Source organism: Mitosporidium daphniae (genome assembly GCF_000760515.2).
Source record: "Mitosporidium daphniae strain UGP3 chromosome Unknown contig-70, whole genome shotgun sequence".
NCBI lineage: Eukaryota > Fungi > Microsporidia > Mitosporidium > Mitosporidium daphniae.
Window position 1 is genome coordinate 1 of NW_013546153.1, and position 26,146 is coordinate 26,146.

The window sequence follows — 26,146 nt, forward strand, 5'->3', positions numbered from 1 at the left end:
TAATTGAGATCTCCTGGTGGAAAAGCATCCAAATGTTTTGTACAATTTCTTGAGGGCGCTTGTATCATCTGATGACAAGAAATTTGGACACACTACTCGGTTCCATTGTATAGGGCCCACATTGACATTTGCCGTTCCAAGAATCAATTGATCTAATTTGAAGATAAGAAACAAAAATTCGAGCTCTCTTTGTGAAGCTAGGTATCCTCCATATTGTGTGGAAAAGTTAATTTGACAAAGAAGTACGCTTGTTTCTCTTGTAAGCCCAGCCTTGGAAAAGTATAGGGCATTTCGACAGTCTCCAAGCGATAAAAAGATATTACTAATTCGATAGCAAATTGAAGAAAAGGCAGCAAGACGATGCCATTGGTTCGATAGTCTTATCAGCCTCGAATTGACAGCATGATCATTATGGCGACTGTTTGAAAGCTTTTCACTTAGCTCTGCAAAGCACTTAAGAAGCGAAAAAAGAGAATCGGGATCGTGATGATTGCAAGAGGTAGAAGGATGGAAATACTCGAGCCTATCTGCAAAAGGAAAGACATTTTCAATTTGCTGGTTGCACGTTGCTGAACATTCTGAATTTATGTGTCCTTGTATTGAGGCAAACAAAAGCGTATTTCTACAATTTGTGTCTTTCAAGCAATTAAAGAGCAAAAAGGAGAGTTCAGAGTCGCCCTCCAATCTAAATGAAGCAATAAGAAGCGCCAAAAGATCTTGTAAAATATCGGACAAAACATCGAGTTTAGATGGGATTCGTACTTCTGAAGCAGCAGCCAAGTGTTCAAGTAGCAATACATGACACGATTTGTATGCGGATGTAGAAATGATAGTGACGAAGGACTCGTCTTTTTTGATTCTTATCATAACTGTGCATAAGGCAAAAGAAAAAAGTGCCTGGAAAAAGGAATCCCGAGCGGGCAGCTTGATGTTATCGTGAAAGATTTCCAGCAAATACGTTAGGGCCTTACAATATGCAGATCTTTGAGTATCGCTGGAAAAGGAAGACAAATTACACTCCAAATTTATCAAAAAATACGAGAAGAGAATGGTAAAAATAAACTTGTCTTCAAAATAAAGGCTGGAGTTGAGATCGAAATATTCCATTAGCATCTTTAAATACAACGTGGTTGAATTGCAATGCTTGGCGCTTAGAAATTTTCTCATCTTGAGCGAAAGGTGTTGAAGAGCACCGCTCAGGATTACAGGATTGTTGGGGGAGATCTTTGAACAAGAGATAGAAGATGCATGGAAGAATAGCTTTTCAAGCAGGTTAAAATCGGTGATCCATGAGAGCGAGTAAATGAAGAATCTTAAATGTTCCTTTGAAATCTTCAATTCTTCGATCAAACAGAAACTAAGGGATTTTGAAAAGTCTAAATTATCCAAAATCCTATTGGCAAGGCAGGAATTTTGAAAAATCACATCGGCTAAAAAAGAGGTCAAGTTGGGAACCACAGTCGAGGCAGAGTATAGCTTTGTAATCCTATGAAAAGTAAAACCCGTAATTCTTACACTAGTAAAAGTCTCTTAAAATAGCCCTCGCACATGTCTATTGATGAATCCTTATTGGCAATGCGAAAGAAAAATAGATTGAGCTTTTGCAAAACGACTTGAATATCGGGACAATGAGGGGCTTTCACTAGAAAGGAATGCAGAGTTTCCGTCATGATCAAGGTACCCTTTAGTAGGAGTTGGCAATGGTGAGGAGAAGATAAATGGTCCCTAACGAGAGAACTTGATTCAAGAAAAGAATCCAAAGCAAAAAGAATGGACTTTAAATAGCGGTCATCGGATACGGAATTGAAAAAAGAAAAAAAGCGAGACAATAAATAAGCAGTAGAGTCGTCAATCATGGAGCTATCTGAGCTTTCACACTGGAATACAAGTGCAGGACAATGCGAGGTTTCGAATAGGATCAGTTGAAGATACATTTTAAAGACAAATTGAGATATTAAGGGTAAAAATGAGATCAGTTGATGCTGGGAGTTGCTTTTGAGGCTTTTGAGTATTCGATCTTTGTTAGAATTGGTGGATGCAGCAATATACTCAAACAAATGCAGCCATCTCCAATTCAGTGGCGCCTGATATGTGACAATTTTGTCTTCAAAAAAAGAAAAAACACACTCGGTGATTTCTGACACGGCAGTGTCGCTAGTGTGGGGTGCTTTATTTCTAATTTCGTTCAAAGTGACCAAATAGTAATCCAATTCTTTCTCAATAGACAAGTCACTACTTTGTATGAATTTTAAGGAGATGCACAAAAGACATATTTTAGAGGTGGAATCTGAAACTAGAAAGGAAAGCCTTTGGTAAAGCCTTATGATGTTCCGAATATACGAGCTCGATACGTTTTGTGCACAGGTAGCATTCCAAGCTTGAACGGTACAAAACAAACCACCCGGAATATTTGCAAGTTCCAGGCAATTTTGAATTGCTTCTTTGCTTTGAGATTGGGCATTGCTCTCAAGTAGCACAAAGTGGTATCGTAACAAGTAGATTTGATATGACACGGTGAACTGAAATAGTGCCGAGTCTTTTGTACGTCCAATATCGACCCCACACACAAGACTCAACAGATAAGATAAATGGTCAGCATCAGCCTGAATGGGCGATGAGATGCTGAGGTTCAATATTAAATACACAAGCTTACAACCTTGCTCAATGGATTCAGCAACCAAAGAAAGCTAAAGAAATTGAAAGAAAGAGTCCAACACTTACCTTTACGCTTGGCCCCGCTGCTTCAAACAAGTGTCCGAGAATATTGATTATGAGCCTACAAAGCTCATGGTAAAGTTGAATAGTCTGAGCGGCAAATGGTTGCAAACCGTTTGCAGGCAAAAGAATGCCCTTCAGAATGTGCAGATTGATTGTGTAAATTTGAAACAGATCGGTAAGCAACGGGTTCGGTGAGACATGATGAGAATGTTTTTCAAAGGCCTTTGATATTTTGTATAGTGAAGCCTGCAGCAATTGAGATACCTCTGGGTGACCGGCAGACGATATGCAACCAAAATTGCTGTGAAAAGCAGCAAAGAGACTCAAGTATGTTGATGAAGTCGATGTGTTCAGATCATTTTTAACAAGATATTCACATATCTTCCGAATAGGCATAGGGGGTTAGCAAAAAAGGGCATTAAAAATTTTAACAACACGGGGAGTTCCCGCGTTAGCACACAATTAAAGTTAAATGCCCCCAGCTGGGGGCGCGTTTGAAATTCTCTGCTGTTTATTAAAAGGGTTTGTCGAAAGGTATTTTGTTTTTGCGATCCTCTTGCTAAGGAATTAGAAAACCGCCGAGAATGGCATACCTTTTCCAGTCTTCTTAATACAAATATTACTACGCCAATGGAGAGCATTGAAAATGCCCATGCAAGGACAATCCATATAAAATGTCTTCCCGGATGCAAATGTAGCTCTAAATACCAACTGAAAGCTGTCAAAGCATAGCCATACCTGGAATGGTCTGCAGACGGAGGAAAAATGAAAAGATTTGAATTTGGAATTAGGCTCTTCCATGTGGAAATGTCCTCGGAATTTATAGAGAGGTTCAGATCCGTTTTTCCAACATCAATGAACTCAACAAAGGTGTTTGTCCTTCCAAGACCGACAAATACATTTGGTGCCATTAACGAAAGGCCCCTGGTTTGATAGTACTGTGAACAAGCATGGATTCGCATTTTACCGGAAATATACATCCTGGCATATTTATATGAGGTCCCAGGATAATTGACCCCGTATCGCTAAAAGCTGGTAAACGGGCCAAACATACCTTTACCGAATGCAAGAAACACATCGGATTGAGCGTAACCATTTTCAGGAAGAATGCATCTTGCACATGGTTGTTCTGCAAAGGCAGAATGTAAATGGAATTGTCCGTTTCGTTAACCACATTTAACAAAAGATCTGTGATTCCCTAATACATGATGTGCATCCAAATACCTTATCAAAAATGTCGAAGAAAGTTCCAGACGTAACCCCGTTGATGTTCGATAGCACTTCGTTAATTTCGGACATGAATATGAATGTTCGAAGACCGGCCTCTGTTTGTTCCGGAGTGCATAAATCATTGGTACAAAGTGTGTTGAGCAAAATGGCCACTTTTGCGCCAGAATGGGTCCACGACGCCGATTCTGTTGAGTACGACACAAGCAAGTCTGGATACCCATCGCAATCAAAATCTCCTAAAACAAAGTCAAAAGCAGAGCCAGTACCAAATTTAAAGGGAATTGGCTGGTCGAAGGAATCTCTAACAAGAAATTTGAAACTCGAGCTCTCGATCAGAGATGAGCCCTTAATAACAACCGAATGCTAAGGATTAAATGCAACGACATAAACGGACCAGGCTGTTGGCATCCAATGAAAAGTTGTACCCATAACTTGGGTCAAATTGGTTTCTTTTCGTTATAGGCTTGCATGTCTCCGTGGCGGATTCCGCGTTTTCCGGACAAATATCTAGCTGCGTGTTGAAGAAAATATACAAATCATTTTGGTATATGAAAATGAGGTCCAGACTACCACGGCCATCTAGCGAAAATGGAAATCACGACCATACTTATGTCTTGATATCCTAGCAAAGAGGTCGAAGAAAACAGAAACGGAAAATGGAATTGTTTTCCCAAAACCCATTCCCCGTTAAGTGGAGATCTATTCCAAACTTCGATGTAATTATCTCCGGCTTGATACGGGTATCCGTCGCTGCCAATAAAAGGACTTTCCGCAATCGCTGTTATGACAATATCTACACATCAAAGCGCAAAATCTACCGGGGATACAATCTCCATTTATATCAAGATATACATTGGAATTCGGAATGGCAAAATTTGTCGAAAACTGCCTGTTTAGTTTCGGATCGATGGATTGCCTAATGGAAGATACGCGCGCGAAGTAATTACCTTTGAGGCAGAAATTTTCCTTCCGAATCTTTTTCAATTGTAAATATCGATATTTGATTCCCTGATGTTGATTCAGGGCTCAAGCCCGGAATGCCCAAAAATGAAACATGCATATTCCCGAAATAGTCAAGTATAAGAAGCTCATCGTGGGTATCGGGTAGTGCTACTGGGTTACTAAACGCCTCTCCATCAAAAAAGTAAACAAAATGCTTATAAACAGAAGAGCTGCTATATAGTAGTGATTTTGGCTGAATGTGGACGGTAACAAGTAAATCCAAGAACCCATCAAGATTGTAATCGGAAGGGACAATGCTGACAATAGACTGAGGCTGAATTTGCTCGTTAAGCTGAATCTCAATGTTAGAAGGAACAAATAATAGGGCATCCTCATCCCAATAGAAAATGGTAATGTTTGATGCCGCAAGATCGACTAACACAAGGTCAACACTATATAAACGAATATATAAATTACAATCTATCGGAGTTAAAGTCTCCAAACGAAAATAAGCTATATCCGTATGGAATTCCAAGATCTTTCAAGTAGAAATAAGGTGAATCTGACGAAAAATGAGGGAACTCAGGAAAGCATCGAAAAATTGCAGCATACGCCAGTACGAGAACTAGGGCAATTTTCTTGTTCATTCGAAAAATATTTGTCCAAAAGTATCTTTATGATTTAATAATTATAGAAAATAATTGATTTTTTCTGAGGACTGTGCGTCAGTGGTATAATGGTTAGCATTCCTGCCTTCCAAGCATGAGATCCGGGTTCGATTCCCGGCTGACGCATTCTTTTTGGTTGAATGTGGTTTTAAATTTTTTATTACTTTTAATGGACGAATGTCAGCCTAGCATACTTCGGCGGATCATTGCATCTACGACAGCTGCCATCATAACCTCTATAGTTGGTTTGGTATCATTTTTAATGCCGATAGTTACGCCTCTTGATGTTGTCAAAGTTAGGCTACAGCTCCAACATCGCCCCACAAGCTCTAGCCTTAAAGTTTCACCATTGTCTCAACTTAATCTATGCTTTCCAAGCATCTTACCGCAAACTTCATACCATGCTGTTAGTAAATCCTTAGGAGCTTCTGGTGGCACATTGGTGTGTTATTTTTGTATCATTTTAGGGCGGAATGACCCATATTTTGAAAAATGAAGGGATCTTCTCTCTATGGAGAGGCCTTGTCCCTGCATTGTAGCTTTTCTTTGTGTAAACCTTAGGCTCATGACAGTGCCATCGACGACCGCATACTTGTTGGGATTTGAAATAATCAAATCCAAGTCTTGCAATCTCCTTGCCACTTATGGGATGTCCAATGATTTCTCAACCTCTTTTGCTATTTTATTTAGCGGGGCAATTTCAAGAAGTATAAAGCCAGCTGTTTGACTTATTTGTAGCCATTGCAGTTTCTCTTGTTTCGCCATTAGAATTGGTCCGGACCAGGACACAGGCCCTAAGCATTTCAAATTTCAGGTCTCTGAAAGAGACAATTTATAGTCTCTCCGTTGAAATTAACAAAAAAGGGATTGGGACACTTTGGCGAGGCCTTATTCCCACCCTTTGGAGAGATGTCCCATTTTCTTCAATATATTGGCTCGGTTATGAGGCTCTGAAAGCCAAAACGGCGAAAGATTTTTTTCCAAATTCAGAATTAAAGGCATCCTTCATGAGTGGATTCTGTTCTGGCGCGTTTGCCGCATTCTTAACGACCCCATTTGATGTTGCAAAGACAAGAAGGCAGGTGTTGGAAAGACGGGCCTCAAGCTTGACTGCCATTTTCCGTGAAATATATCATCATGAAGGGGTTCTTGGGCTTTTTAAGGGTATTTTTATTTCTGGCTTTAAATATACTAGGCCTTTCTCCTCGCGTTACAAAAGTGGCGCCCGCATGTGCAATAATGATAACCACATACGAATTTGGGAAAAAATTGTAATTACTAGTCTCGTCCAATGATGTTTAATTTAATAAAAACATGCCAAATTTCTCCAATCAAAGTAGATCGTTTAAGTTTATTCGCTTCAAATATTAAATTAAATGAGCTGCTCTTCAGAACATGACACTGCGGAGTTTAACGGGGATGAAGCGATGGAATTTTCGTTTAAAAAAATTCTCGTCATATATACCGGCGGTACTATTGGGATGAAGTGGACAAAAAATAAGGGATACATCCCATCTCCAGGATATTTTTATTCCGAGCTCTCCAATCTCTCCATAGCCAATGACCAAAAGTTTTTGCGCTGGATCTGTTCAAGCCACAGAGGCTACGAATCTCCGTCTGACAAATTGTACTTGGGGCCTGAACATCATGTTTTTCCAGAGAAAACCACATTGTCGCCTTGGCTTGTACTACCCTCACCATACGAAAGCAGAGAGGAGACAATTTTTTCGTCCTCAGTCTCTGCTTCGTCAGATGATGACGCCATTTTAGAGCAAAGGGTAATTTACAAGATATTGGAGCATGTGCCTTTGTTGGATTCTTCTAACATGAACATGGATGATTGGTTTTCCATTGCTTGCGACATAGAAACTTATTATCCATATTTTGATTCTTTTGTGGTCTTACACGGGACTGATACGATGGCCTATACGGCATCTGCACTTTCTTTTTTGCTCGAAAACTTGGGCAAGACCGTGGTTTTCACAGGCTCACAGGTGGATTTTTTTCTGACCTTTTAGATACCTTTGGCCGAACCTAGAAACGATGCTCTCCACAACTTTATTGGTTCCATGACCATCGCTTCAAAGTACTGCATTCCAGAAGTCACCATTCTTTTTGGAAACAAGCTTTTCAGAGGCAATAGGGTGACAAAATTCAACGCCATGGATTTCAATGCATTTTCGTCCCACAACATGACTCCGTTAGCAGAATTGGGCGTTGATATTCGTAAAATCGCTTATTAATTTTAGGTGTCGATTGGAGCGCAGTTATTAAGCCTTCATCGATGTCAAAATTTAATGTCCAGAAGAACATTAATCCGAACGTCTCTATCCTTCGTCTATTTCCGGGCATACCGACGCCGGTGGTTGAGTCCTTTTTAAAGCCCCCAATTCGTGGCGTTGTTCTGGAAACATTTGGAACAGGAAATGCACCGACAAATCGCCCAGAACTTCTTCGTCTTTTTAAAGAGGCAGCAGAAAGAGATGTTGTGATTATAAACATAAGCCAATGTGGGAAGGGAATCGTCCAAAATGAGCTATATGAAACCGGCCGCTTTCTCTCCTCATTTGGAATTGTCCCTGGAGGAGATATGACCGTTGAGTGCGCCATTACGAAGCTGGCTTATCTGTTGGGAAAGGAATCTCCACATCTTTCGATGTCAAAAATCCGTCAGCTTTTAGGAACAAGCCTTTGTGGCGAGTTGACGATGCCGATCACTCGACCAATATATTCGGTACATGACCACCAGCAAACGCATACTATTTTGGGAGATGAGGAGCATTTGTTAAAGCTGTGTGTCAAGGCAACCAACGAGGACTCTGAATCTATCATTGTTCCTGCTGTTTTTGAGCGGCTAGTTTCTCAAGGTGCCGTCAAGGTCCTTCAAAATATCCAGCAAGAGTTCCCAATTTTGTTTTCTCGCTGGATTCTTCTCCCAATTGGAGGAGAAAAGTCCACAAAGACTCTTCTGCACCTTGCTGCATCATTAGGAAACCCAGAAACCGTTTGTTTCCTGCTCCAAAACGGCCTCTCGGTTCACACTCTTGATGATGAATTCCGAACCCCGGTAAGAATGGTATCGTTTTTAACTTTATCTAGTTGGCACTTGCTCTTACAAAGGGGCATATCAAAACATCTGAGCTAATCATGAATACTGGGGGAATTATCAACCAACAGTCTCAAATGTTAGTCCTTTCCGCTCTGTCAAGGTACAAAACTTCCAATGTCCAATAACCTTCCTACCATTAGAGCAATACGTGCAAAGAAGAACGCCCTGGTACTTCTTATTTGCAAGACAAATATAAGTCTGGGGATGGCATTTGATATGGAGCAGCGTACCATTCTTCACGTGGTATCGTTATTGCAATAAATACGGTAGATTGCGCTGCGCCTTCCATCGGCTTGTTCCTCGGCACTGCTTGACATTATCTTAGACGCGTTTCGATCTCCCACGGCGCTTGAAAAAGCCTTGCAAAAAAAGGACGTTTATGGAAATACGCCCGTAGATGTATGTGTTCATATCCTTTTCATAACTATAGAACGCTCGGGCGGCCAATTTTGAATACGCACTGAACCGATTTCTCGAATGCACGAATAATAAATAACATGTAACGTGTATTTATACTTTGATCGACTTGAAATATTTTGCCGTTTAGGTAGGTTTTATTTACGCCTAGCATTGGCTAAAATGTGATGTCCCATTGGAGCTAATTTATCATGATGGATCACTAAAATTGCTCTCAAATTGGTAAATTAACGGATGTAGATTTTAATTGGCTTCACATATGGGGCCAAAGGCTTCGATTGGCTCAAAGGAAATTTCTAATTATGCACCTTTTAATTGGCCGAAAAAGAGGAGACAGTAATGAGATGCATGCATTCTTTTAATGAAATGCGACCGCCCGAAGAGACATCATTCGCCCAGAGAGAAGAGAGACGGAGAAGAAGCTCTTCAGTGGTATTGATGGAGCAGGAGGAGACCCGACCACCCACACATCCACTTGCAAATCTTTTGGCCTCATCGACCATCGGCACGAACCACAATCATATGGTTGTCCTGAACGATGAGCTTGCACCAATAAGGCTCCATCGTATGAGGCTTTCCCCACCACCGTCGCCAGCGATTGAGTCTGCAATGGTCATCCAGGATGATACACAGCAGCTAATGCTGCTCTCTGCACGTAGAAGTGATAATCAGGCATCGTCTACACCTGCCTCGCACAGAGGGATATCTTTGATGCAATTTACGTCATCTCCGGTGTCCACCTCCTCAGGGTCGAGCCTTGGCTCATCTTCGTTTACTTCTTTGACGCAAGCGACACTCTTTGAGCGTGAGGTGCACGGTCAGGCACGGGCGCTTCTCAATGGCGCGCAAAGATCCGCACAGGATGAGGACAACTATTTTCAGGCCAACGGTAGGACCGTGTTCTCACATTCTCAGAATGATGAAAATTTTCATCCTCATCACCGCCTTTTAGCCGGTTTACACAGTGGTGATAATAGCATGTGTTCGATTGGATCAAACTCCTCGTGTTCTACGCTATCCTCTATTCTTAACCAGTATGCTGAACCTACATCGTCGGCAACGATTCTGTCCTCCAATGAAGAAGAGGACGATGACTTTGATGAAAACTCCCCATCAGCACTGGCGGCTTTCTTCCAACAACTCAGTCTGGCCACGATGGGCAGTCATGCCCAGGTGATCTTTCATGATGACCTGCTGTCCTTTATTCTGTCACAGCGTGTGCTGGAGCGCTCTGCATTCGCGAACAACGCGCTTGTGGAGGCATTACAGCTCTATCTCACACTGCCGATTGAATGCACATGTGGCATCCCAGACGACCACTGGACACTTTCAGCATGCAAATGCGCACAACGAGCAATCTGGCAGCTCAAGGAGCGTGTGTCGGACGCACCGCAGCCGCCCATCCGATGAGGAGAGAAAGGGAGGAGGGAGGGAGGGGGCATTAAACTTAAAATCAGTAAAATTAAATTGTGGACCAAATTTAATAAGCGCAATGGGCATAGAGCGCAATGGCAGTCCCGGGACCCCCGGATATGCCCACGATCAGTATATAGCGAATAAGAGCGTATCTGAAGCGACCTTTACACCAGAAGATGCGTTAAGTTTGTTTAAAGCCTCCAACAACGGCACCCAAAGTGCTTTGGCCCCAGAAGCTAGTCCAGAGCCATCTTTGATACCATGTGATTCCATTTCAGACCTATCTGGATTGTTAAACGCAGCAAATGAAGGCCAAAAAAAGGCACAAAAATTAGCATCAGATGTGCCACAATATATGCCAATGATGCAAGGTTCTGCCCTTGAGCTGCAACAACTTCGGCAATACGCAATCGACGGCTTTTGCACAGACACGGGCTTTCTTCATCAGCTCATGGCCCTCAAAACACAAATGGCATCCATGCAGCGCAGCATCACAGATATTCCGGTGTTAGAAGAGTCACTGGAGGCTGCGACACGGGAAAGCCACGCACAGCGGCGCCGAGCCACCGCCCTCGAGGCAGATCTTGATCGCCTCCGAATGGAGAATGGTGTACTTCAGCGGCGACTTATGGAACAGCATGCGCAAGATTCTGAAGAGCGCACTTTGCTTGCCACAGAACTGGAGACTCAACGAAGAATGGCAAGCGTGGCTCGCGCCTCGCTAAATACCCTCACCGTCAAAATGGAAGAGCAGGCACAGGAAAGCGCGCGAATTCTTTCAGAGCAACAGACCCTCACACATGCAAACACACAGCTTGAGGCTCGATTCGAGGCACTTCAAGAGGCACATACTGCACTACAAGCCACACATGCTACGCTTCTCGCTGCTGTTGACCTTGAACACGAACGTAATCAAGATGCCGCAATTGGAAACAAAACAGGAGGTTCCCACGGCCAAAAGGGCTCTTATGCACAATTATTGATGGAAAACATGGCTCTAGCGGCGCAGCTTACTGCAGAGCAAGCAGAGGGTAGCAGATTACAGGCCTGTCTTGCAGCCGTAGCAGCTTCTCTGGAGGAACACGCACCACAGCTTGCAGAGGGCGAAAGGGCACGCCAGCGCCTCGATGCCCTCGCAATAGAGTTTGAAGAAGTGCTGGAGAGTAGCCAAACAGCAGCAGCACAGCTGGAGGTGGTCAGCGCAGAAAGACAACAGCTGGAGCGAGAAGGCCGTCAGCTACGTGCCTATATTATGGACCTCGAGCGACAAGTGCGCGTACTGCTGTCCCAGATTGAAGGTATCCCTGCAGAGCATGAACCTCAGCAAGGTGCCACTTTTCGTAACATTTCCGAACTGCAAGAACGCAACAGCGAGCTCTTGCAAACAGTCCATAAGCTTTCAGCCGCCCTTGAGTCCACTCAAGCTAATATAGCTGCTTCGGCAGCAAGTAGAGACGTTCCCATTGGATCGTCCATGGATACAGAGGTCAGCATAGACGAAAAGTCATCTCTTCGCAACAATTTCTCTGTCAATGCTGTGAATGATTCTCCGAAACCATCTTCGGATATTTTGGCTTTGCAGTCTGCGAAATCTTCGGAGCTGGAGCGGCGTATTGCAACTCTGAAAGAAGAGCTTTCTTCGTTGCAGGTAGCGCTTTCTCGACGTGATGAAAATGTTGCTTCATTAGAAGCGGCTCTAATACGACGTGACCAAGATGCCGCATCACTACGGGACGCATTGTATGATGCACTTACACATTCAGAATCGATGCGACTTGAATTGGGGCATGTACAACGTGCAGCACTCGATGCAAAGGCTGCAGCTGCAGCGTTACAGGCAGAGGCTGCGGCTACCGGAGCCGAGCTTCGACTGACACAATCTTCTATCGCTTTTATGGCGACAGGACATGCAGAAGAAAGAGCTTCTCTCCACACTGCACTCTCGTTACTGGAACGCAGACTTGCTGATGCAGAGCATGCATATGCGGCCGAAAGGCAGGATGCTACTTGTAGGCTACAGATGCTGGAGGACTCTGAGGCGGCGCTTCGCGCTTCACTCAGCGATTCTGAAAGACTTGTTAGAGCCACGACACGTAGCTCCACTGAAAGTGAGGCTTTAATTCGCGAAGAACGCATGAATGCACAGCGAGAAATAGAAATTCTGCGCGGACGCCTCGCCACTGCAGAAGCCGAGCTGGTTGAAAGCCAACGTCGCTTGGAAGCCACAGAGGGCCGTCTTGATCTTGTCCTCGGACGACAACCAAACAAGGGCATGCTAGATGATATTCCCTTATCTCCGTCTCATCGAGAACCTACAATATCTAGTCGGGATTCCTTTCCATTTCATGTGGAGCCATATCCATATGGGGATGACGCATCTCAAAACTCGGATACCAAGGACTCTGCGATGCCCAAAGGCCAAGCACCATCAGGCGCACCGCAATTGGCGCGCAAATATTTGCGTATGGCAGAGGAGGCAATGGCATTGCGTGAAGCACAAGCAGAAGCGGCAACTAACCTTCGTGCTTCAGAAGATTTAGTTCTCCAATTGCAAGAAGAGCTTGCAACAGCACGAAAAGAAGCGCTTGCTCAGGATGAACGTATTTCTATTCAAGAGGCACTTGTTAAACGCTACGAAAATGATCTTGAGGCCTATAGGCGCTCAGAGAGACTTTCTATGGAGCAATGCGCCACCATGGAGCGGCTTCGGGAAGAGCTAGACGAGGCGCGGCGCACTCATAGCCTTCTTGCCAGTGAACATGCAGCGCTTCTGGTGCGTGATCGTGAGCATGCTGCTGCACTAGCTCAGGCCAAGAGTGAACTTGCAGACGCACAGACGGAAACTACAACGCTTCGCGCCACCATAGACGCTGTGGCAGGCGAGAGAGATGCTGCTGAGGCTGCCTCCCGCGCCCTTGTTGCGGCCACGAAGAATGAAAACGGACCCCATCGATCTGGAAGTGGCTTTTCCACAGAGATTGCCGCGCTAGAAATTGCTGCTCTCGAGGTAGAGGCACAGCGGTTACGAATGGCAGTTAGGCGGCTAGAGGCTGCCCTGGCTGAAGCGCGCCAGCGGCGCGACGATGCTAAAGATGTTGCTGGAAATGCCGTCGAGCTTCAAGCGCAACTCAGAGTGATCCTTGATTCGAACATGCTACTTCGTGATCAGGTCCAACATATTGAGGCTACACTCCATGAAAAAGAGGCCGAGCTCAAGGAGAAAACTGCACAGCTAGAAGTTGTATCGTTGAACTTGCGTGAAAAAAGCACCAAGCTCCAAGAGACCGATGCTAAAGTATCTGCATTGCGGGAAAAAGTTTCGGCGCTTCAGAAGCGGATCTCAGAGTTTGGTATGCGAGAAGCTAAACTTGTCGAGAGAGAGTCATTGGGTGAAACCAAAGATGCAGAGCTTGAAGGCCTGCGCGAAAAGATGGCAGGGTTAGAGGACACTCTGCGCCTCAAGTCGCAACGTATCGAGTCTATCTTGGAAAAATATCGTGTGCTCAAGCAAGGCTTTCTCGATGAAAAGGCTGCTTTAGAACAGCGTCTCGCGCACCTCACCATGGAGCTATCTGAGGCTACGAAAAATTCTCAGGACCAGCCATCGATTGAGGGTCAAGAAGCGGTCTCCTCCCAATCTAACCCTGCTGCAGATGCTGTTCCCGAGGCCTCCACGTCTTCGATTTTGTCTTTAACGCCTTCTTTTCAGCCAAGCTCGAATTCTACCTTTGAGCCCAAATCCACTACACAATCTTTATCCTTACCACAGCCTGTTGTTGACACAGAGCCCGATCAAAGTATTGAACACTCAGCCGCAGAACGCGATCAAAGTATTGAACACTTGGCCCCAGAGCGCGAAAATGCCAAAGTATTATCGATATCGACACCTGGCCATATGGAATCACCAGATTCCATCCATCCTCTCAGCGACTTTCAGCCTCCAGATTTTCCAGATTTTTCAGCCCCTGCTGACAGCATCCCCCCTACACATTTTAGCCCGGTCTGTGAGCCAGTTGACGATTTCCAGTCCTCAGAAACAGATCAGCCCGAAATAGAATCAATCACAGCCCAGACAGAGCAGGATTCATCTCTCTCTGCGACTTCTGCCGCTTTGGCTTCTGACAAGACCACAACCATTGACTCTTCGGTTGAGACACAACTGCTTTTGCGGCAAGAAGAGATTAAGCAAAGGTTGCTGAAACGTCTCTCTGACCGCCAACAAGCCGAGAGCAATGGAATTAACGTAGACAAACGACCGTTTCAGCGGATTACGCCACCGGAATTTGCGGATGGAATGGCAGCATCCAGCGATAGCCCACCGGGACTTGCTTCCATCCTTAATCCCTACCTTAAGCGGTCGAAAAGCGGCGGTCTGACACGCGCAGCCGGGGTTCCCAAAAGAGGAAAAAAGAAAAAGTAAGCCAAAATAGAGACCCGCTGCTGGTTAATAAAAGCTAAGCTGACATTTAAAACCTGTCACTGATGCGATCTTAATAAGTAAGCAGTCATATATTGGAGTCCATTGCTAGCTCGTTCCATGCCTAAATTTACAATTTGATTTTGCAGAATGCGGAGCGCGTTTGTAACTGTTGGCTCTACACGCTTTGATGAGCTCATCCAAGCCGCGCTAGATCATCAAATATTGCACACGGGCTTTTATCAGAATCTAGGCATCGATCGTATTATCATCCAGACCGGCAGTTATTTTCCTGCCGATCCACTCGCCCTGCTAGATGCCAGGGAAATTACAAATCACGTTCAAGTAACTAGCGAGAAGAATTCTGTAACGTCGAATGTAGCGTCTAATGACGGGAAAGCGGGCATCCGGGTTTTTACTGTGCCTGGAACGACCATTGAGATCCAAAGTATGTTTTTTGTTTGGATGTAGTTTTTTCCTATGCGCCTAGCCTCGCTGCATGGATAGAACATGCAACACTAACCCTTTCGCATTGCGGTACCATTCCTAGCTGAATATAGGCGCGGGAAGCATTCTAGAAGTGTTGCGAGCACGCCGGTCACTTATCGTGATGGCAAATGCGCGGCTGGCAGATGATCATCAACGCCAACTCGTAGATGCAATGGCAGGACGGTATCTCCTTGCTGCAAAATGCTACAGGTACATGTGTCAATTTATCGCCTCATCAACATAGGTATAGCGACGAAATTTTATTGATTAGAGAACTTCAGACGCTTCTGTGTGATTCAATGCTTCAAGCGCGATTAGATGCTTTGGAGCAGTATCCACAGGCCGATCCAACGCCTTTTTACTCTCTCCTCAACAATGGATGATCAAGCATAGATGATTGGGTTACCAATAAATTTCATTCATAATGGCTCTAAGGCTTGTGAAAGAAGTGGAAGTTGCTGTGAATCCATGCCTGATTGGCTGCTGATTCGAATCACCTCGATTCATCAGTTTTTAATGGCGACAAGGCTTTCAAATGATGACGCGGTGGCCCTTTTCCCATGGACTATTGTGGCGCAGCGCTGCGAGCTACTCTGGCGCTTTGGTCTCGTCAATAGGATGGCTGTCTTTCTTGTGCAACGCGTACTCCCCGCCATTCAGCGTTCACTGAATTCAGATAAAGGCGATGTCGCCAAACGTCTGTTTTGGACCAGTTTTCTTGCGAATCTTGTAATCTTTTTTCGATCTGCGCTGATTGTTCCAGCACATGGGCTCGCTATTGGGCGCTATAACCCCAAATTACCGAATGAAGCCATTGTGCAATGTAGGTATTGTGCTTCAGCTGAATTCCGTAAAGTCTCCTCGTCTAGCTGTCATGAATGTATTTTTGATGCCCAGTTAACTTATATAAGCAAGCAATCCTTGGAGAATATCCGCAAAAGCCTGATTAAGGTCACGGTCGTTGTGCTGCTTCGGATTGTCGGCGAGACCATAGCGGAGTTTGAAGTTATCCAAACATACAGAAATGCCTTTCCGTTGATGCACCGCTATCGGATGCCTGCATCAATGACAAAAAAACTGACCATGTTATGGCTCACGGTTGCCTTAAAAGACGCATTTAACCAGTTGCTTGATATATCTTCAACAGCCTTTGTTAATGTGCCAACAGAGGGCGAGGTTGCTAATATATTCCCTGTCGCTATGGATGTTTTGAGGCAGTATTTTCCAGCTAGTAAATGTCTCATTACTGTGGCTGGGGTCAAAAGCATGCTCGCAGAGGGCGAGGCAGCTTTCCGGAGTCGCCTAAGACGACTAGCTATACAAAGTTCAAAACGCTGGGTCAGAGAAATGGATTATTCTGATCAGAGCTTAGTTTATGAAGGAATGCCACAAGGTATTTTCCTACGTGGAGAGAAAAAAATATCTGCACTTTCTGTATTTCTGATGCTTGGGAAACTTGTACAACTGGAGGCTCTTGTAGCGTCGCTGAGACAAACATCAACGGCAACGGCATTATATTCAGCATTAGCAGGATATTATCTTTTGCTGCCGCCGCAGATTCTACACGTTCTCAGCAAATACAAAGACGTAGAGAAATCTGTGTTCTACGCTTATCATAGGAACGTGGTACAACCATGGCGTAGAAAGGTCATGGAAATGTCACGGATAGGTTCCCTCTATCGTATGATGAAAGATACGAAAACACATCCTCTTGAAAGTGGTCTAAGAACTAGCAGCTACAAAAGAGAATATCCGCCTCCTACACTTCTTTCCAGGGCCCTCAAGTACCATGAGATGCACGGTGCTTTTGAGCCACCCCTGAAAGAATCTGTGCGATTATGCCCAGGTGCACTTTATGGTTTCGAAACCGATATATAAACGGCCAGAACTGCTTGATTATTAATTGACTAGATTTGTGCACCTCATAAATACTTAATACTTGGCTTTTACGACTATTGAAAGCCTAGTTGCCGTACTTGCAATTCGTGCCGTTTTGACATTTTGTCTTTCGGCTAAGGATGTTCTTCATGTATTGAAGCAAAACAGATCCCCATCAAAGGTAAATGGTGCAGATAATCAGAATTGCATTGAACTTACCACCCGGGTCAAGGCTAGGGGTTTATCACACTATTAGAAAGGCGACATTTTGATTCTTGCCATAGGGGTCGCGACGCAATTTTTAATCTTCAGCCAAAGATTTAATTTATCCTAGTTTAGGGGTAAGTTGATTCTAGATCAAACTCCAGTCTTTGATCCAGAAAGAATCTTCATCACTTTTGGGATCAATTTATTGAGGCATTATCGATTGACGATTGCAGCCAGCTAATTCGACTATTTAATAGGTTGACTGACCAATCTAAAATTTAGAAAAGCTTAGATCTGGAGTGAATATTGAGCTTTAGCTAAGGCAGGCTATGCTAAAGTTCGCCCCTAACTCCGTATTTTCAACCATCTTGAAAATCGTTTATTACCTGGACCATAAAGCACGCAAGTAAGACAGACGGGTAATTAAATTTTGGGAGTTTAATTTCGCAGATCCGGAATTATTGAATTTAACATTTTCACTGGATGCACAATTTCCGGTGCAAAACAGTAAATAAAAGCCAGAAAATCTCATTCCCAAATTGTCAACTCAATGGAAGTTCAAAAAAGCATATTTCTCATAGCTTTCATTGCATTTCGCTCTTCATTTAATCAGCGCTAGTCTTTATGGAAAATGAAAAGAAATACTAGCAATGATATGAAGGTTAGCTAAAAGGACAGGAAAAGACACCAACGATAATTCAAACTTTCGTTTCATGAAATGCAATTGCCAATTTCAACGAGATATTTGAACATCGTATCAACCAAATCAAAATTCCATCTTAAAAAGTGAAACCTTTCGATTTCATTTAAAACATTTTTATCAGATAATAATGCTTTGTAGATAAAGTTTTCGGCGTCTTCTTGGCTTTCACTTGATTGCCTTAGCTTCGATTTAGAAGAAAAGGCATACTTTGTGCGATATTCTTCTGAAACAAAATCAGGATCTTTTTGAGATACAAAATGCTGCAGCGCAATTAAAGATGCAATTGCAAAGATCTCATTATAGTTTTTCCTTTTAAGCTTAAAGATAAAATATGCGTGATAAGATGAAAAAGCACATGTTCCTCCCCTTTGTGGATCAATAAAAACGTCATAAATTTCATTGGATCGATCAAAATCGCCGAAAAGTCTGGGATAGAAGTTCGTGATAACCTTTTTATACTCGCCAAAATTCAATGCAGCCTCAATCCAGTTTTCATTGATAAGAAATGGAGGACCTTCATATACGACCACTGGTGAAAATTTTATCGTTGGACCAACATGGTACCATGGGTGATGCTTTAATCCACCGCCAGTGTTGTAAATGAGGACCTTCCATAAATGCTCATGTTTGGGATCAGGAGAGGCGACCTTGAAAATTTCACACAACATTGCATGTCCTGTATATCCACAAAAGAAAACAACAGACTTGGTCTGATCTCCAAAGGCTCTTAGCTCGGTATCATATGGCAAGATTTTCAGATCCTGTACCTTCTTGTAAACATCTGATGGATTGAAATTGGAGACTTGTAGAATGGTGTCCATAATCTTATCGTAGACCTCTGGGCTAATCGCGTATTCTTGATTCAGTAAATTATTTTTAGAAAGCGAAAATATTGTTTTCATGGCCTTGTTTACAGCTACTGGCTCTTCTCCTTTAAATACCTCCGGAATAAACTTGTCTCCTATGAAGTTGCAAAGATATTCAATATTCAAAATTTTGCTCAGTACGCTACGTACAAGTAATATGAGTGCAAGGGTGCTGAGTGTTTTGATCGTGTTCATTTGGGTGAAAAAACAGGAGGTGTATCCTTGTCACGTGAAATGCAAACTTTTAATTAAAGTGCCATTAAAATGAAGCCCTATCGGCATGTGATGAGTGTGATATATGAAGAGCAAATTGAACATTTAAACTTGCTGTGATTTGGCTACACTTTACAAGAGCCAAGTTTTAATATGCCAATTAAACTGCTAGCCGAGCGTATTTCTATACTGCGGATGGCCAGGGTTGGGCTGAGCACATGTTTAGTTTCGGTTAAATTTTATTAAATGAAGCTAATTGCCCCTGTGCTTTCTCAGCTAGCGCAAGTGAGATTTGGTGGATTAGAAACCCCTTCTTGGATAAGTAAGACTTGGATCTTGCTAATGTTTCTATGAAAGCTATTCGTAGATGATCTTTGTTGTGTCTTCTGTACATATCCGCCATAAGGTGTCTATTAGCAGAGAATTTGATACTTTTTCTGGCGATTTGAAACCAAAAAGCAAACAAACAAATCCCAAGGTATAAATAGAACCTAATCTGTTAAAATTTACTATCCGTCGCAACTGAAACCATTCAATGGCGGTTCATTAATGAATTCTTGCATCACTTGCTTTTATGGGCTGAATTTCCAGGTAAATGGCTATCGATTTCTATTGTGGACAAACGAGTATCTTGCAGATATATGATGAGGCAACAGAGGAGTGGCAAATTTACGCTTCAAAATATGTAAACTTTAAATCCAGAGGGGCTATATGACGACGGATCCTTGGATTTGCAAGAATTTTCACTTTATTTTATAAATTTACATTTGCACTTTAATGGTCACCAAGGTTTATGTCAATTGAAGCCAAGAAATCCAAGTATGCATCAAAGGAATTATCGCTCAGAACTCTTGTAACGATTGCCACATTTGAAGAAAAAGAAAAGCTCTCCACGTATAAAAATCCCGGCTTTTTTGACTCATTAATGGCATCTCTATTATCCATCAAAGTCTCTTTAGACACAACGTACTGTCTTGAAGCAAGCAAAAAGCATAGAGTGGAAAAAAAAACTAGAGCAATTCTGCATATCATTCATCATTTATATGCAGCCCGTGGCTTACCTATGCTGATGCCCAGGGAATTCGATGTGGACGAGGCAAATGTACTGCTATCCCTCTCGCTGTACCAGCAGTCTATTTGTGATCGTATCCGAATTCGTGCGCAGATTTGCACAAAATCTTTGCTAGCATCTAGACTCATTAACGATGCATTTTCAAACTTTTCTCAACTAGAGGAAATGCTCTGCTCTTCTTTGGAACTGAGCTTTTCAAACAACCATATCTTTACCGTCAATGAAGCCACTTATTTTCTTTGGCTTGTTGGGCTGCTGTCATATGATACTTGTAAGAGCCCAATTCGTTTGGTTGCTAGCACATTATCAACTCCACATCATGGCGTGTGCAAAAGAGCCGAGTCCGTGTCGGTGCTTGGAACGCTCGTAAAATTTATGCATTCAAATACGGTGTCTTTGGTTCCGTGTTTCATATGCAATGATATCTTTTCTGTGGCGTGTAACTATCTAATCGGGAATACCGGAGTTGAAGAAAAATCCATTTACGAGTCCCTATTGATAATCAAGCATTTGTTGTGTCGCATACCATTTAACAAACCCACTGCCAAACTGCTAAAGCTGTCCTTTGAAGCCTGTTTTCCGAAAATAATTCAAACGTCGGCATCCTGCTCACTGCTTGCGTCTACATTGTGCGAGCTTATCAGATCAAAGCACGATTTTTTCCTTTTCTTTCTTCCATTCATGCTGCATTTGCTTGAAGAAGCAATTGAAAATCCTCTTCTAATGGCAGCTTCATTTTCTGTTTTGCAAGCTATTCGAAAATCTTCATTGGAGGTCTATAGACAGGTTTGGTTAAAAAACGGCCTTTCATGCTTGCTTAAGCAATATAAACAAAAGAACCTGATGAGTACATTGGACCTTCTGTGTCCGTTATTTATGTATTCTGGTGGTGTTGAATGGCTACTTCAGTCGCAAGACGAACTTTGTTATATCCTTAGGGACATCATTGATGCTTGCTTATCTTTTCTCTCCCCTGATGCGTACCAAAAAGACATACTCGAGGCAAATTGTACAGAAACCTGCATTCATATTAAGGGTATACTATCGTTTTTTCGTCTTGGTGCAAATAAAATCGAATGGATTAATTTTTGCCATGTATCTACGCGCGGGAAATTGCTTTGTTGCCTATCCTTGATTGCCTTTAAATCGATCGAAGATGGCAATTTAAACGAGAAATTCGCCCAATCGCTTCTCATCTTGTGGAGCTATTGCAAACCCGGGGACTTGCAGATCTTTACGTTATGGCCTATTGTGATCAAATTGAGATCAAGCGCTGAAATTATACCGGAAAATTTCCGGTCCATTGTTGAGTATTCAAAATCGATTGAAAGAAATTTTGGCCTTTCAATTTCCTCGTTTGCTTTTCCATATGCAGCTTACCATCATCGACTTGATCTTAAATTTCGGTTCTTTCTGCTATCTTTATATTTGGCAAAAAACTTTCAGCAACTTTTTGAGGATCCCAGCACCAGCTTGGGGTTTGCATTTGAGGGGACACTGATTGGGAATTCTACAGTTCTTCATTATTTTGCCAAAACAGGCAATAAAGTCATCGTTCCTGAATGTTGGGAGTATTCCTTTCTCGCGCTTTTATATCAAGATCATCTTTACTTTGAATCGGAGGCCTCTTTTTTGCTTAAAATTCCAGATGAACGGTGCAAATTCTGCAGCGTCGCATCGCTTGTCCATTATTGCAACTACTTAAACATTACCTTGCCCATTTCGTTTTTATTTTGTTGCCTAAGGAAATCGATCATATTGCATTTATTCAGTCCATCTGGACGGAAACATGCGTTATCCGCCTGTATTTTCGGCCTGTTTAGACTTTCGCCATTTACTGAAAGATTTAAATTGACCTTGAGCCGGCTACTATTTGCGGCGCATTTCGAAGATGTTGAGACTTGTGTTGATCTTATTTATGACATTTTAAGGGTTTAATTATGCAATTAAAATTGTTTTCTCAGCAAAAAGTCGAAATATGGTTTGGTTTCGTGAAATGACCTTTTTATAAGTAAATTTATACACTTTTTTTACGAAAAAGTTGAGGGTCAGTGGTTTAGTGGTATAATTCTCGCTTAGGGTGCGAGAGGTCCCGAGTTCGATTCTCGGCTGACCCCTCTTTTAAATTAGCATAATTTATTATTCGACTTTTTTGTAAACATGCATAAATACTGGCTCTTGTCTAGCAATTGTACGATTGAAAGACACTTTCATAAGACCATGGGTGCCAAGAGACTCCTTAATGTACCCCTTTTGATTGTCTGCCTTTCCAACGATTTCTATGGGAGAGAAATATTCGACATCCTCGGCCGAGTGGAACATTCCGCGAATTACTGCTGACTTTTGGTGAATCTTATACGGATATCCCACTAGCGTTACTCGCTGAAGTAAAGCGATTGGAATGCGAGACTTTGAAATAATATCTCCAGTTGCGATGGGCAGTCCATTTTCGCCATAAATGATGACAGGTAGATAACAAGACGAAACATCAAGAGGCACACCTGATTCTGCGCCTGGGGTTTCGATGTGGACAAAGAAAGACTGGTATTTTGGAATGGATCGTAGTAAACGATGATATGAAAATGGAAGGCCTCCAGCATAACTCCTATGCTCCGTTGTATAGCTGGCTTTGACTGTGGATTTCCACGGCCCAATTTGGACATTAAGGCAATTGGATAAAATTCCATCCACATTAGACAGCGGTGTAGAGGAGGCAAGTTTAACGGAAAAGATAACCTTTGATTGCTTTTCTGATATACCTCTGCAAGTAGGACATGTTAGCACGGGCACTCCCCATAAATAAGGCAAATTGGAAATTTGAGACGCATCTGTTGAGGTTGGAATATTCTCAATGGTTAAAGATATGGGGTGCGAAGGGTCTCCGTTTAAGGGTTTGGAAATTTCTGTAAAAACATGCTCCTTTTTATGCTGCTTTTGGTTAAAGGAGAAATATTGGAGAGGACGGTATCTAAAATGAGAAATTAGACGCTTACTCTGAAAGAAAATCCTTTGCCAAAATATCTTGAGGAACGGTGATAATATCGCTGGATTCGTCATCAAAGTGGTCCTCGATCTCCTTCTCATCCTCCATTTGATTATGGTTTGACGAAGGATCGATGTGTTTTTCCTCGTGCTCGATTTGCATTTCATCATCGCCGCAGCTATCGAATGATTCTTCATCCTCACATAGCCAAGCAGATTGATAGTCAGAAATACCCTCACCAGCGCTTTTATCCTTCCTTGACACTGATTTGGAAAACCCAGGGCTGCCAATAGAATGGGGAAGCATGGATAGTGTTTGCTCTTCTTGCATAGTTTCATGGCATGAGCACCTTTCAAAGACGCGTGAAGAAAGGGAAAAAGTATCCGAATCTATGCAGTTTGACGATATTTTCCACTTGGAAAAGGGATATGAAATCCCAGGCAAGACAATGGCATCGTCGGCTGAGAAACTTCGAGTTCCTCTAACAATGCCATTGAAGGTCATTGATCGATTTTCAGCATCAAAGAGAGAAGATTCAATTAGAAGGTATGGGGGTGGATTCCTTTTTCTGTTATGTGGTCTAGACAAGCCTCTTCGTTCAGCATTCAAAGCAAAAGCTTCCAACTGAGGCTTCTGAGAGGGAAGGATAAATACATTTTTTTTCCGCTCCGAAACAGATCCAGTATAGCGATCGGATAAGTATGCAGCCCATTCACTGATGATTTGAGTGGGATCAACATTGAGATCTTCACCTGCAACAAGGATTGCCACTGAAGAGGGGCTGCCCTGAAGACGGATCGAAAACTGAACAGCCTCTGACCATTCATCTGAGGGATCAGTTGGGCTTGTTGCAAGCAGAAGAATATCACTTACCTGCACTGCATCGAGAATACTGGGAATGAATGAGCCATGTGGGAAAAAAATAATTTTGGCAGCGAAAAGATCCAAAATAGGCATAGTGATCTTTTCCGAAATCGCCAATATGGTAATGACGGGCTTGACCAGCGAGTTTAGCTGACGTTGCTTGAAAAGTACATCTTTTTTATGTCTTTGGACAACCTTTGAGGCGTTTTTGCGGTCCACTTTGCTTAGCTCTGCTTTTGCAGAATGCTTTTGACAAGATTCTTTGGCTGTTCTTCCTTTTTTTGAGGATTTGGATTTTGATGAGCCCTTGAATGGTTTATGTCGCTCACGGGTCCACTTTATGCTTGGCACGGCTTTATTCCCCATTAATTAAAAATGTAATTTAAGAATTTCAAAGTAAAAATGCCAACTGCAATTTAAGTGGCCCTCCAAGTATGCTCTTTTGGAGGATTAGACAGGGTATTGAGGCTGCGTTTGATACTTGGTCAGCTCACTTTTCTCAACGTTACGTGCAGGAATCCCTTGGAACAAAGTTGATTTAGCTGTTTATTATGGACAATACAAGATATAATTTCGATCAGACTCGTCAAAAGCCAGAAATTCCTTTGAAATAAGACCGTTGATGATGTTTTCAATAAAGTTGCTCGATTCGACAAAATAAAAGGGAATCGTGGTCAGTAGGATCTCTTGAATCAGGGTTGATAGGAGCTCTCTCCTACAGGCCTTCATGATGCGCATGGTCGAAGCCTAAAGCTGAAACCCCCAAAGTACCTGAACAAACTCCTTACAACCATCGGATATTTTTTCTGCCGACTTGGAGTGGGATATCGGCCTTTCTTCGGAAAATGAGCAGCCAGGAGAAAAAAAGATCACCTTTTTGGACTCACTACAGTAAACGGTGGCAATCTCATAAGTACCTATGAAACTGAGCGTTGATTGATAATTGGCCACTGCTTTCCGTTTGTAAAAGCAGGGAGCAAGACAGCAGAGGCTGCATTGAAAAGCCGAATTTATGCGAATCCATTTTCAACCTCTCCATAAGGTCAACAGCGGTGGTGCATTTTCCTCTTCTCTGCTGGATTTCTAAAAAAACGGCCATTTGAACGCCGGACATAACAAACGTATACGTTCTGCAAGTTCCCTTTGCATAAAAAGTCCCCTCAATCTCGCCAATTGACAATGAATGGTCCCAGGCGAGCCTCTTTTTGGGATTTTTTTCAGCAAAGTATGTTTCGAACGAAGCGACGACACGGTGAAGAGATAAAGGAAGCAAAAAAGTGTCGTTTTCATGCCCTTTAAAGCTTGATGAGATATACGGGAAGAGCCAAGACCTGGCATTCAGAATTGTGACTGAAAAATCAAAACCCGGCTTGGAAATGGCCGAGGAAAGATGGGCGAGAAAACCCTCAGTTATGTGTGGCCCCTTTTTGATATCAGAAATCATCTTGAACATTTTTGAAGTGTAGTCATGGCCGCAGGTGGCTCTCAATTGGCCAAGCAACAACAGCTCGTTTTCTGCATTGACAGGAGCCACATCGAGAAGCCGTTTAGCCAGCAATCTAGAATGCATCTCATTAAAGGCCTCCTTTGCATCCAAGAATTTGAACATTATCATCTAATTGGTACGGGCGAATGCCTTACTGCTGCATGTAAGAGATCCTCGAACTCGGGCATTTTACAGCAAGAAGACGATTGGATTAATAGGGAGTCAAAATACAGCGCTATTTGGTCAGATGCTCCCGGGAGCCCATTGATAAGCCGCCTTACGGACTAAAAATCAAACATGCATGCTAACCTTCTCAACAATCTCAATGAAAATTTCGCTTCCGCCAAAACAATCCCAGCAAAGCTCGATCAAGTAGTTATACAGCGCCAACATGTGGGACACCAAGCATGGATGCTCAGATTTGGGATGCGAGCTGGAAAAGTAGTTTTTCGAGAAATCCAAACAATA

At 42.9% G+C, this 26,146-nt stretch overlaps 11 protein-coding genes across 11 annotated transcripts; 6 read left to right on the forward strand and 5 right to left on the reverse strand.

Moving 5' to 3' along the window:
- Positions 1-3,698, reverse strand: DI09_70p10 (uncharacterized protein; the record flags this gene model as incomplete). The annotated part of the gene is made up of 4 exons (XM_013381390.1): positions 1-1,486; positions 1,549-2,603; positions 2,722-3,099; positions 3,312-3,698. Coding segments are annotated over 4 exons (3,306 nt in total), but the record flags the coding sequence as incomplete, so codon positions are not given.
- Positions 3,699-3,952: 254 nt separating this feature from the next.
- On the forward strand, positions 3,953-4,315 carry DI09_70p20 (uncharacterized protein; the record flags this gene model as incomplete). The annotated part of the gene is made up of 1 exon (XM_013381391.1): positions 3,953-4,315. The coding sequence occupies one exon, from the start codon at positions 3,953-3,955 to the stop codon at positions 4,313-4,315; it is 363 nt and encodes a 120-aa protein (XP_013236845.1).
- A 576-nt stretch (positions 4,316-4,891) lies between these two features.
- On the reverse strand, positions 4,892-5,537 carry DI09_70p30 (uncharacterized protein; the record flags this gene model as incomplete). Its single annotated transcript, XM_013381392.1, has 2 exons — positions 4,892-5,342; positions 5,368-5,537. The coding sequence occupies 2 exons, from the start codon at positions 5,535-5,537 to the stop codon at positions 4,892-4,894; spliced, it is 621 nt and encodes a 206-aa protein (XP_013236846.1).
- A 190-nt stretch (positions 5,538-5,727) lies between these two features.
- Positions 5,728-8,703, forward strand: DI09_70p40 (L-asparaginase; the record flags this gene model as incomplete). Its single annotated transcript, XM_013381393.1, has 5 exons — positions 5,728-6,000; positions 6,278-6,722; positions 6,951-7,534; positions 7,577-7,784; positions 7,826-8,703. The coding sequence occupies 5 exons, from the start codon at positions 5,728-5,730 to the stop codon at positions 8,701-8,703; spliced, it is 2,388 nt and encodes a 795-aa protein (XP_013236847.1).
- Positions 8,704-9,450: 747 nt separating this feature from the next.
- DI09_70p50 (uncharacterized protein) lies at positions 9,451-10,494 on the forward strand (the record flags this gene model as incomplete). Its single annotated transcript, XM_013381394.1, has 1 exon — positions 9,451-10,494. One exon carries the CDS (start codon positions 9,451-9,453, stop codon positions 10,492-10,494), a length of 1,044 nt encoding a protein of 347 aa, XP_013236848.1.
- An 82-nt stretch (positions 10,495-10,576) lies between these two features.
- On the forward strand, positions 10,577-15,789 carry DI09_70p60 (filament-forming protein; the record flags this gene model as incomplete). Its single annotated transcript, XM_013381395.1, has 4 exons — positions 10,577-14,916; positions 15,067-15,365; positions 15,478-15,616; positions 15,678-15,789. 4 exons carry the CDS (start codon positions 10,577-10,579, stop codon positions 15,787-15,789), a joined length of 4,890 nt encoding a protein of 1,629 aa, XP_013236849.1.
- A 10-nt stretch (positions 15,790-15,799) lies between these two features.
- On the forward strand, positions 15,800-17,284 carry DI09_70p70 (uncharacterized protein; the record flags this gene model as incomplete). The annotated part of the gene is made up of 1 exon (XM_013381396.1): positions 15,800-17,284. The coding sequence occupies one exon, from the start codon at positions 15,800-15,802 to the stop codon at positions 17,282-17,284; it is 1,485 nt and encodes a 494-aa protein (XP_013236850.1).
- Positions 17,285-18,202: 918 nt separating this feature from the next.
- On the reverse strand, positions 18,203-19,255 carry DI09_70p80 (uncharacterized protein; the record flags this gene model as incomplete). The annotated part of the gene is made up of 1 exon (XM_013381397.1): positions 18,203-19,255. The coding sequence occupies one exon, from the start codon at positions 19,253-19,255 to the stop codon at positions 18,203-18,205; it is 1,053 nt and encodes a 350-aa protein (XP_013236851.1).
- An 811-nt stretch (positions 19,256-20,066) lies between these two features.
- On the forward strand, positions 20,067-22,283 carry DI09_70p90 (uncharacterized protein; the record flags this gene model as incomplete). The annotated part of the gene is made up of 1 exon (XM_013381398.1): positions 20,067-22,283. One exon carries the CDS (start codon positions 20,067-20,069, stop codon positions 22,281-22,283), a length of 2,217 nt encoding a protein of 738 aa, XP_013236852.1.
- Positions 22,284-22,484: 201 nt separating this feature from the next.
- Positions 22,485-24,558, reverse strand: DI09_70p100 (pre-rRNA-processing protein TSR1-like protein; the record flags this gene model as incomplete). The annotated part of the gene is made up of 2 exons (XM_013381388.1): positions 22,485-23,106; positions 23,339-24,558. The coding sequence occupies 2 exons, from the start codon at positions 24,556-24,558 to the stop codon at positions 22,485-22,487; spliced, it is 1,842 nt and encodes a 613-aa protein (XP_013236842.1).
- A 541-nt stretch (positions 24,559-25,099) lies between these two features.
- Positions 25,100-25,801, reverse strand: DI09_70p110 (uncharacterized protein; the record flags this gene model as incomplete). Its single annotated transcript, XM_013381389.1, has 1 exon — positions 25,100-25,801. The coding sequence occupies one exon, from the start codon at positions 25,799-25,801 to the stop codon at positions 25,100-25,102; it is 702 nt and encodes a 233-aa protein (XP_013236843.1).
- Positions 25,802-26,146: the final 345 nt, after the last annotated feature.